Here is an 11,865-nt window from a genome sequence, read left to right as displayed (position 1 = left end):
ATTTGGAGGTTTAAATAAAAAAAATAAAAAGATTTAATCAAACTCATCTAGGGGATGCTCCATCGAGCATATTCCGACGAAGAAGTGCAAAAATTGTTGATACTTCATACTTCATGGTCGAAATGAGCAAATATCTCTATTTCTTAGTTGGATGGCCGACTCGAGCCGATTTTCAAAGCGGTGGTACTTAGTAGTTACTCCGGACAAGTCATAATGACTAGAAAGCCAAACAAAACCTTTCCCCTCGTACACAAAAACATAAGTTGAGCGTCACAAAATTTTGCCACTAGTCAGTTGTCACTGCGGATTCCCACACTTATAAATTTACGCACGTGCCTTTTGACTAATCTATGACTTGAGAAGAACCTTCCAAACATGCCCTAAGCAATTTCTCACTCCTACTTTCTCTCTCTAACAACCCCGAACTTCGATCGCTTCTGCTCTCCAAAGGTTGACGATTTGTAAAAGTTAATTCAATTCCTTCGATATTCAAACCTGGTTTGCTTAATTGAATGAGGTCGGTGTTTTTATTTTCTTTCTTTGTTACTGTTTTATTTAGTTTGTTTTAATGGGTTTTCTTGTTTCTTGATTGAGATTTTAGAAAAAGGTTTGATGATAAGCTGAAAATTCGCTTGAAATTCAATAAATTTATCTTCTGGGCGTTTTTTTTATAATTCTTGAAGGTTTTTAGGGTAATTTTTATTGTAATTTCGCTAATTTAAGCTGACAGTGTGCTAAATTTCTTGTCTCTGATGTATGGAATCTGGAATCTTTCCTGTAAATTAAGTAATTTAAATTGTTTCTGAGCTTGATTTGTATACGTGTTTGCTATTTTTCGCAGAATTTAGTTATCCACTGTGTATCAGCAGGCATTATTGACTGTGCTCATCGAGTTGACTTTCAGATGGAAATGGACAAGAATTAGGGTTTTAAATCGAGCAAACGAAAATCGAGTTTGTGGTTTTTCTTGTTTTCCCAAATTACTTTGAATTTTTTATGGTATCAATGAATTCTGCACCGGAAATGCCTGTAGATGGGCATTGTCTCCGAGTAGATACTTCAAAGTTGAGACTTCAGATTGAGAGGAGACTTGGTCGGCAGAAGGCGGAGAAATATTTCAATCTGTTGAATATGTTTTTAAGTCTCAGGCTTAGCAAAAGAGAGTTTGATAAGCTCTGTACTGGGTTGTTGGGGAGAGAAAACATTTCTCTTCATAATGGACTTATTCGAGCAATTATCAAGAATGCAAGTGTTGCCAAGACACCTCCACCTAAAAGCGGCAAAGCTCAAGCTCCACTGAGTGTTAAAGTGCTGAACGGGTATCAAAGAAGTAGTCTTCAATCGATCTGTAGAGACACGTTTCCTCAATCTCCTAGGAAGGGGAGAACTCCGACCCCTCGAGATCGCAAGTTCAAGGACAGACCAAGCCCTCTCGGGCCACATGGGAAGACCCACAATGTGGTGTGTGAAGATACAATGCCGAAGCTTCAAGAGCAGCAGAGTGCTACTGAGTTGCTATCTTTGGGTAGCCGTCCTCCGGTTGAGGTTACGTCTGTGGAAGATGGTGAAGAGGTGGAACAATCTGCAGGAAGCCCCGAAACTTATAGTAAAAGCCCTCTTAGAGCTCCTCTCGGCATCTCTCTTAATGCAGGAGGTACAAGAAAGGTATTGCTCAATGAATCACCACCTTCTGAGACCTGCTTTACAACAGGGGAGTTGCCGAGTACGAGTTCTTTGAGGAAGAGGTTGGAACAGAAGTTGAAGACGGAGGGTTTGAATGTTTCAAAAGATTGCGCAGGCTTGTTAAACAATGGACTGGATGTGTTTTTGAAGGGATTAATAAAACCCTGTCTGGATTTAGCTGCTTCGAGGTCTGAACACCAGCTGCTCAATAACGTTAACCATCAGGATGTATCTGTGATAAATAAGATGGGTTCCACATATGTAAAGAAGCCAAATAGATCGTTTACTGTGTCAATGCCGGATTTTCAAGTTGCGATGGAGTCGAATCCCAGGATACTCGGAGAAGATTGGCCAGTACAGCTTGAGAAGGTTTCCTTGTGTGCATCAGAATATTACATGGCGGAATAGTCTGTGATACTTGTTGTGATGCTAGAAGCTCTTCTAACGGTCCTTTTGACAGAGTTTACACTATCACTACGTGGTTTAAAGCTACGAAAATTTTTGGAGAAGTTGATTAGGTTGTATATACATCACAAAGTTGATTATTTCTTAAGTGGGACGTCTTCCCTTATAAAGTAAAAGGATATGGATACTAGTAAGATTGTAGCGACGAGATATAGTTCAGTGGCTTTCTTTTGATAATGTATCTTGTTATCTAATTTACCTTTTATTTGTTAATAAATCTTATTTTTTCTGGTATAGATCTTGTTGAGCAGCTCATGTATAATTTTCTTCCACGATGATATTCATCAGGATTATCTCGTCTGGCTGGCATCTCTAAAAACCATCAGAATGTATTTATTTTAACTTTGGGCGGGCTTCAATTACTTTTTAACGTTTTTAAGTAATGGTATTGGAAGTCTATCAAAGAGAATTTCCTTGAGGCAGTCTAATGGAAAAATTTCTTTCCACCATCAGACTTCTTCAAGAAAATTGTTGGTACTGTCAGATATATAGTGAATTTAAACGTAATTCTGCAAAGAAGTTTCAAGATAGGTCCTCGTTTTCGCAGGATACGCTTGACAGGTGATTCTTCAACTGCTTCCTTCGGTACATACCTAAACATTGCTGCTGTAACGAGGAGCAGATCAATAGATTGGCATCAAGATGTCTTTTTACACGATCTACATTTACGCTCTTTCATTAATTAATCTAATACTTAGATATGATTGATTTTATATTTTATTTAACACGGGAATCTTGAACTGCATCATTTATGGGTTGATTTTGGTAAAATTATTGAGGTTTTGTGGGTTTTGCTGCTCTTTTTATCTATAGATGGTTACATTATTCAGACCCTTAATATGCAGAAAAAGCTGAAATATATATATATATAGAGTATCTTGAATACATGCCAAGTGATATTTTATGACGGGTGCAAGTGTAGCATGTAAAATAGCATTATATATTCAAGAACCTCACAGTTAGTGAGAAAGTCAAATTGCAGAACAGATAACTCGAGAGATGTGACCTGTGAAAGGTTTCCGTGGTTTTTTGTTTAGTTTGTTTTATTTCTTATCCCAAAATCCTATTTTTTCTTTCTTAATTATAATTCATTTACCCCCTAAATAGGATATTTTATTGTCTAAAATTTAAAGATGTTATTGGTATATATAGAGCTTGTTGACGACTGGAATAGTGAAATAACGGTTAAAAAATCAATTTTTGGGCCAAAAAATCACTCCCAAACAGGCTGATAATGTCATGGCCTATGAGAAGTAGAAGGCACTTTGGTGGGATCTTCAAGGACGGAAATGATTTTAGTTAGTTTGATAGTGTATGTTTTCTATGCATTATTACTCAGTAAAAGTGGACACTTAATAAACAAAAATATTAACTTCTTTTATCTTCTTCAATATTGTCCATTCCTTCTTATCGAGCACTCAGAGCATCAAGTTTATTTAAGTTTGTAAATGGCTGCTTGAGGCCTTGGGGGTATTTTTCAAGTTTTAATCAACATGATTACTTGTCCCTAGATGTTAATGACAACATGATCAAACAACCAATTCATGCAATCTGATTATGTCACATGGGTCAACTCGAAAAATTAATAAGTTCCAAAACTACTCAACTCAACTACTACATGATGAAGAAAAAGTGTGAAAAATATGTATGTAACTAAGTCAGCACAGAGTTCGCAAAAAATTATACTTTTCTAGTTAACACATATTTTAAAAAAAATGATTTATATATTATTATAACATTTCGCAATTCTAAAATCTAATTAATCACTTTCAAAATTGTAAATAATGAAAATCGTAAAATCATTTATGCTTGATTCTAATAAAGCACCTGTAAAGCGTAAAGATTCTGAATAGTAGTATTAATAAAAATCTGAATAAAAGTATCATATCGTAATACCATAAGTCCAAACCTTTATTTTGTACACTGAATAAATTGTAGTATACTAAAAATAAGAGTAAAACTGTCATCTCATACTTTTCTGTTGAAGAGAGTGAATATCTGTCTCTAATTAATATTATTTTGCAAAATTAGATTGTGTGTAAATCCAGCCAAATGTTCCCAAACTTCCTTGACAGTATCATACTTAGCCAATTGTGTGCCTATCCACTATACAACAGAATTATTAATTCAAGTAATAATCTCTGAATCATTAGATTTCCAATTATTTACCAACTCCACATAATTGACAACCTTATCATATTTTGGTTTAATAGAGGTGACAGAAACATAACCACGTGTCTTTTTGCCCTTCAAAAAAATTTTCATCACATAACTCTAGTAAAAATAGTTCTTCCCATTTAATTGCACAATAATAAACTGAAGAGAATCATCATTGGGAAATAAATAGATGACTACCAAATCAAAATCAAATAAGAATCAGCGTAAGCCAAAAATATTGTGCTTGCTTGTCTCCAAAATGCACACAAAAATCCAAGCCAACTCTTTCTCATTGACTTAATCTCCAACTTCAACAATCTCCCGAAAAACTCATTGTCATCAAATCATACAAATAAACTCCGACCTAGAGCTTTCACCATTGCAAGAATTAAACAATACCCAATTGTTGGAAATATTTGCATCACCAAGGAAAATGGAGAATAAACCAAAACCATAATATCAAGAAGATGAAATAGACAAGATGAAGATCAAAATGAATATGAAGGCTCGAACGCGTAATCGCTATCCTCAAACTGTATTTGCCCCCTCTCGAATATAATTTGGTGCTTAAAGGGTCACGCGGCAAACGGTTTGTAGGATTATAACAAGCCTTGTAAAGAATCGAACGCTTAAGCACATGCGTGATTCTCCAAAACTTGAAGAACACTAGGGGGTTTGAATATGGAAGAAGAAAGGATTTCAACTTTCGTTTTGTGGAATGAGAGAATAATATTTCTCAGGTGTCTGTAATACGATTTTTCATATTTTCCATTGATCACCCATGGCCTATAGGCCATAATCAATGCCACGAATTGGTGCCAAAATCATGTTGAAAGGTTGCTAAAAACATCTCAAAAGCTGCCATAATTCAAACTGAAAAATGGCCACAACGGTCACCAAAACCAACCATGTGACCGCATGGTTCAAGTGATCATGCCCGTGAGATTTTCGGCACCAAACCATGCGACCGCATGGACTCTTTCCGTGTGGTCGCATGGTCCAAAGAGAAGGCTTCCAATTCCTTTTTCCATTCCACACGCCGGTTTTTATTAATGTTGAACAAATATATAACACCAATAGCAAGACAACAAATCATAACCCAATTAAAATAAAATCCAAAGAGCCAGTGATTCACTCCCCGTAAAATGCACATACACACAAATGTATGCATGCATGTATTCCTTAGACATAGGGGAAAAAAAGGCAGCCAAGCAATTACTCGGCAATAAAGCGATAACCATTCTTATAACTTTCTTCTAGTAGATCAATAAATTCTATGAGATGGTGGCTCTGATATCATGTTAAATTAGTAATACAAAACATGGAGAGAAAAGTGAAAGGAGGCTAGGGTTTCTTGATTGATGAATTAATTGAAAATACAGAAAATAAAGGTTTAAATAGCCTTACAAAGAGATAAATAAATGATTAATCCACCCTTAGATAAAACTAATATATTTAATAGGACTCAGGGCGTCTATAGATTGCAGTAGAAAATACTTTGGTGGGATCTTCAAAGTTGAAAAAAAGATTGCAGTCAATTTGATAGTGTACGTTTGCCATGCATTACTCAGTAGAAGTGGACCTTGATTAGCAAAATTTTTAACTTCTTTTTTCTTCTTCAATTTTATCCGTTCTTTCTTCCAATGCATGCCATCAGGGCCTCAAGTTTATTTGACTTTGTGAATGGCTTTTGCTCGTGGCCTTGGGTTTTCCTTGAGTTTTAATCAAAATGATTACTTGTCCCCAGAAGTTGATGACAACATGATCAAACAACCAATTCATGTGATTATGTCACATGGCTCAACTCAAAAAATTAATAAGCTTCAAAGCTACTCAACTCAACTACTACAAGATGAAGAAAAAGTGTAACAAAATTGTTATAATTCGGACCAGATTTGAAACCACCTTATTAAAAGTGGAATAGCTTTGATACCAGTTTGTTATGATAATCGAAAGATAAAGGATTAATCCAATACCAAATTATTGGAGAAAATAAGAGATTAAGCTATAATACGAAGTAATGAACCACAAGAATACAAGAATAAAATAATTTGCATAGAATGTATATTTTATTATAATATGGAGAAAGAATACAAAGATCATATATTTCTAATATTTCTAACTTCTTATTAAGTCATAATGAAGGGCCAACTTTATATAGGGAATAATTCAAGCCCTAAAAGTAGAGTTATAGATGAAACAAAATGCCAAAAGTTTCATTATATTGATCTCTTAAAGTCCAACATGAAATTCAACTCTCAATAAGGCTTTCAAATAGAAATTCAACAAGAATTTGCCAAATAGATTTCGAATAGAATTCCAAAAGCATTCCAAATAGAATTTCTTTTAATGTACACATTAATTAGAACTCTCAGTTATCTCCAATGAAGAATTTTCAATCACACCTAAATTCTTACAATCTCTACCTTAACACGAATTCTACTATAATGAACAAAAATTAAAAAAATTCTCCACCTGAAGACAATTTTCACTGCAAGGAATAAACTTAAACTCTTCAATGAAAAATATAAACGATCTTCTCCACCTTCGCTACACCAACTAGTGGCAAAAGTGATCTATTAACCACCAAACAGGGGCGAAACAATCCTTGTAACAAAATCACAGCTGAATGCATCAAAAGAAGGATCTTGACTAGAATCAACACCCTTAACCGCATTCAACCCATCAACAAAATCAATAGAATTGTATCTATGTGGAATCTTATGGCCAAAATTGGTCTATTTCTAACAATTTAATACAATGACAATTTCATAATGGTTGCTAAGATGGATTTATCCATATTTTCAAAATTCAACTGAGATGTATTCTTATAAGAAGATCCCATATTAGACTCTAATAGAACAGAAGCAAACTCTAAATTCACCCGAGTTCTTCAAATATGTTGATTACTTGAAAATTCTGTATCATTCTGGAAGATGTATAAATTGGATTTTCTATGTCCTATTAGCACAACACGGGCTCTTTCGATAACTTTGAGGACACCATTTTCAATGTTGTACTTGTACCATTTTGAATTAAGAATACTTAAGGAGATATGATTTCTCTTCATATCTGGAAAAAGTCTCACTACATCAAGTGTTCTAGCTGTCACATCAAACATCTTTATTCTGACACGACCAATACCAGCTATACGACAAGTTTATTATTATCGGTCATCACAGTACATTTTATATCTTTTTCATATGTTGAAAACAATTCTTGATTGGGTGACGTGTGAAAAGTGCAAACTATATCCAAAATCCAAGCTTCATCAGGTTTGGAGTTGTGGTCAGAAATAAGTAAATCTATCACTGTTAGAATATTCTGCAATACTTGTTTCTCCTAAGGTTTTTAATTGTTGTTTTTCAATCGACTTTGATTTATTCTGTAATTTATAACAATCGTTTACCAAGTGCCATTTTTTCTTGCAATAATTACAAAATTTGAAGTTAGATTTTGACTTGCCCCTCGAATGACCACTATGAACAATGAGACCATCTCCATGATCCCCTGATGCTACAAGATGCCTCGTCTTCTCCTTTGAGTATAGAGCATCATAGAGTTCTTCGATGGTAAGAGTATCACGATTATATAGTATCTTGTCTCTAAAAGACATGTACGAGGCGGGCAATGAATACAACAAAATCAATCCCAGTTCATATTCATTATATTTGACTTCCAAATTCTCCAAATCAGCGACGATTTCTTAAAAAGCAGTTAGGTGATCCTCAAGAGATGTACCTTCTGTTATATAATGAGAATACAAAAATTGAATTAAATGCAATTTGCTAGTAAGACTCTTTGTCATGCACAATTACTTCAATTTTAACCATAATACATCAGTTGATTTATCCTTCAAAACGTCTTGAAGAATATTATTTGAAAGATGAAGATGTATTTGAGATAGGGGCTTTTGATCCCTCCGTTGTTTCTCTTCTATAGTCCAAATTGTGGACTTCTTGTCAAATCCCAACAAAGCATTGTCCAAATCCATTCGGGCAAGTAATGCTTGCATCTTCACCTGCCACAAAAAGAATCTTGTATTGTGATCCAATAGTGGAATGTCATATTTCATTATTGCCATCAGAAAGATCAAGTTAAGATATTAACTTGATCAAAATCTCGATCTTCCCAAGAATTTCAACACCAATAACTTTGATACCAATTGTTAGAATCTAAACCAGATTTGAAACCACTTTATTGAAAGTGGAATAGCTATGATACTAGTTTGTTATGAAAAGCAGAAGATATCGGATTAATTCAATACCAAAATATTGGAGAAAATAAGAGAATAAGCCACAATATGAAGTAATTGATTACAAAAACACAAGAATAAAATAATATGCAGAGAATGTAGATATTATTATAATATGGAGAAAGAATACATAGATCATGTGTTTACAATGTTTCTAACTTCTTACTAAATCATAATGAAAAGCCAATTATATATATGGAATAATTAAAGACCTAGGAGTAGAGTTGTAGATGAAGTAGATGCCCAAAAGTTTTCTTATCTTGATCGCTTCAATTTCAATACAAATTTCAACTCCCAATTGGGCTTCTAAATAGAATTTCAACTAGAATTTGCCAAATAAATTCTCGAATAGGATTCCAAAAGTATTTCAAATAGAATTTCTTTTAATGTGTGCTTTAATTAGAACTCTCAATTATTTTCAACAAAGAATTCGAGTCACATCCAAATTTTAACCTTGCTATGGTTCATGGTTTACCTCGTGAGGATTTTGATAAAACTTAGCAAGGTGATTATTCCGCTAACAACAATGAAATATGATATTTCATTATTAGATTGAAATACGAGATCTACTTTGTGGCAAGTGACGATACGAGCAGTTCTTGCGCAAATAAATTTAGAGAAAGTCTTACTTGGCTTTGATAAGATAACTTTAAATTGGACACAGGATAAAAGGCAGTATAGTGATCTTGAAGTCCAGTTTCAAAGTCATCTACTTCTATAAAATCAAATTCTTCAGGATGTTTGATGTGTTGTGGTTGAAGTTTGAGCAAATTTGTATGACAAAGAGTTTGATTAGCAAGTTATACTTGAAATATTGCTTGTATTCTCACCAGATGTCAAAAGATAAACCATTGGATGATCACTTAATTATTTTAAAAGAAATTGTGACCGACATTGGAGGTTAAATATGGTGATGAGGACTTGGCATTAATGTTGTGTTTACTGTTGTATCATATGTGACTTTAGAGATATTATTCTCTATGATCAGGATACTCTCACTATGGATGATGTATATGATGTTCTATTGTCGAATGAGAAGATGAGGTATCTTGCAAGTGGATCTGGGTGTGAGGCTGAAGGCTTGGTTGTTCGTGTGAGAAATCAAAATAGGAATCTTAGTAGGAATATAAGGGATAGATCAAAATCCAGACATACAGAGAAAGTATGTCATTACTATAAGAAGAATGGGCATATCAGAGTGAATCGCTCTCCATTGAAAAATAGAAGTAAAGCTGCTAATGCTATTGATAAAGAAAATCAACATGTTAACACAGCGGAGGCTAATGTTGCAGAGATGAGTAAAGTGAATGAGAGCTTCTTGTAATTTTTGACATGGGTTCTAAACCTTGTGAGGAATGGGTCCTTGATTCATAATATACTTTCATATGTGTCCCAACCAAGACTGGTTTACAATATAAGAAAGAGGTTCGAGAGGTATAATGATTATGGAAAACATCATGCCTTGCGAAGTTGTCGAATTTAGTATAGTCAAAATCATAATATTCTATGATGATATTAGAACACTTCCAGAAGTAAGGCACATTCTAGAATTGAAGTGAAATCTCATATCTTTGAGTATACTTGAATCAAAGGGTCATAAATACACCGGTGAAGGTGAATCAGTGCACTCTTGTTGTCATGAAGGGACTAAAAAACTTAACACAATTATACATTTTGTAGGGTTCCACAATTTCATGGGATGCGACAGTTTCTGCTTCTTCTTTGATTGAAAAGGAAGTTACAAAACTTTAGCAAATGTGACTTGGGCATATAAGTGAGGCAGATATGACAGAGCTGAGTGGAAGTGGGCTTCTTGATGTACAAAAGACCACTAAGATGAAGTTTGTGAGTATTGTGTCTTTGAGAAATTGAAAAGAGTCAGATTCTCTAAAGAAAGACACAACATGAAGGGAACACTTGAATATATCCATTCAGATCTTTGGGGACTGACCATGTTACCTTCAAAAAGAGGTGCTTATTAGTTGTTGATAGTGATTGATAACTTTTTCAGGAAACTTTGAGTATTCTTCTTAAAACAGAATAGTGATGTATTTGGAACCTTTAAGGAGTGTAAAATATTTATGAAAAAAGAAGATTGGAAATCAGGTAAAACGTCTACGCATAGATAATGAGTTGAAATTTTGTTAAGATGAATTCAATAGTTTCTACAAAGCTGAAGGCATCTTGAGACACTTGACAGTGCTTGAAACTCTTCAACAGAATGGTGTAGCAGAACGAATGAGTAAAACTTTGATGAAAAGTGTTTGTCGTATGCTTTCAAATTCTGGATTGCTTAAGACTTTTTGGACTGAAACTACTACTACAGCTTGAAGAGATCAAAATTATGGATCGAGAAGAAAAGTCGTTTCATTTTTCACGAGCTGGCCACTCAAGCGATGCCTGCATATTTTTTCCGAGACTTGTCGCTCACCTAATGTTCAAGTGGTGGAGCTGTCATCTGTCTAGTACTAGCCCATAACTCGAGCGATAGGGTTATTTGGCCTAGGTCCATTTCGTATTTTGACTCTTTTTAGACTCCTATTTATCTACAACTTGATTTCTAGAGTTTCTATATATAAGTCATGACTTGTATTATTTCCATTACATTCAATAACATCTTGAGAGCTAGAGAGTTTAGATTTTAATTGTGAATATTGAGATCTTGATTTTGTAAATATAATTATTATTGATTGTAGTGAATTTTTCTCTTCTGCTTGTGGTTTTTTCCCACCTTGAATTTTCACAAATCATGATATTCTTATCTTGTTCTTATTTATTTTATTATTCTCATTATCTTGTGATCAATTCATAAACAATAATTATGAGTACGTGACCAAGTGAGCAGAGAGTTCACAAATAATTATACATTTCTAGTTTATACATATTTATTAAAAAATTTGATTTATATACTATTATAACATTTAGCAATTCTAAAGTCTGATATTCACTGTCAAAATCATAAATAATGAAAATCATAAAATCGTTTATACTTGATTCTAATAAAGCTCCTGAAAAGGATAAATATTTTGATTGGCAGTATCAATAAAAATCTGAGTAAAACAATCATCTTATACTACAATAACTGAAGTCTTTATATTGTATACTAAATAAACTATAATATATTAAAAAATCACACCCAAAAATTGTACACATGTATCGATTAATTTCAATGTACATAGCAAGACTACTCATAATCTAGCAACTGCAATTTGAAATTCTTTTCATACGCGTAGTGTTCCCACTAAAGGGCTAAGCACCTTGGTAAAATGTCCAAAGCTTATGTGAGTATGAAAGTGGATTCCAAA

General features: G+C 33.9%; 1 protein-coding gene across 1 annotated transcript; it reads left to right on the top strand.

Moving 5' to 3' along the window:
* The first annotated feature begins 343 nt into the window (after positions 1-343).
* Positions 344-2,384, top strand: LOC111380710. Its single transcript, XM_023004346.1, has 2 exons — positions 344-517; positions 842-2,384. Exon 2 carries the CDS (start codon positions 997-999, stop codon positions 2,089-2,091), a length of 1,095 nt encoding a protein of 364 aa, XP_022860114.1. The 5' UTR covers positions 344-517; positions 842-996; the 3' UTR covers positions 2,092-2,384.
* The last annotated feature ends 9,481 nt before the right edge of the window (positions 2,385-11,865 follow it).

Source organism: Olea europaea, unplaced genomic scaffold (genome assembly GCF_002742605.1).
Source record: "Olea europaea var. sylvestris unplaced genomic scaffold, O_europaea_v1 scaffold2190, whole genome shotgun sequence".
Taxonomy (NCBI): domain Eukaryota; kingdom Viridiplantae; phylum Streptophyta; class Magnoliopsida; order Lamiales; family Oleaceae; genus Olea; species Olea europaea.
This window is presented reverse-complemented; position numbering and strand designations above follow the sequence as displayed.

What these genes read in the sequence shown, in the direction of transcription:
- LOC111380710 (XM_023004346.1), top strand. Translation starts at nt 997, where the DNA reads ATGGTATCAATGAATTCTGCACCGGAAATGCCTGTAGATGGGCATTGT.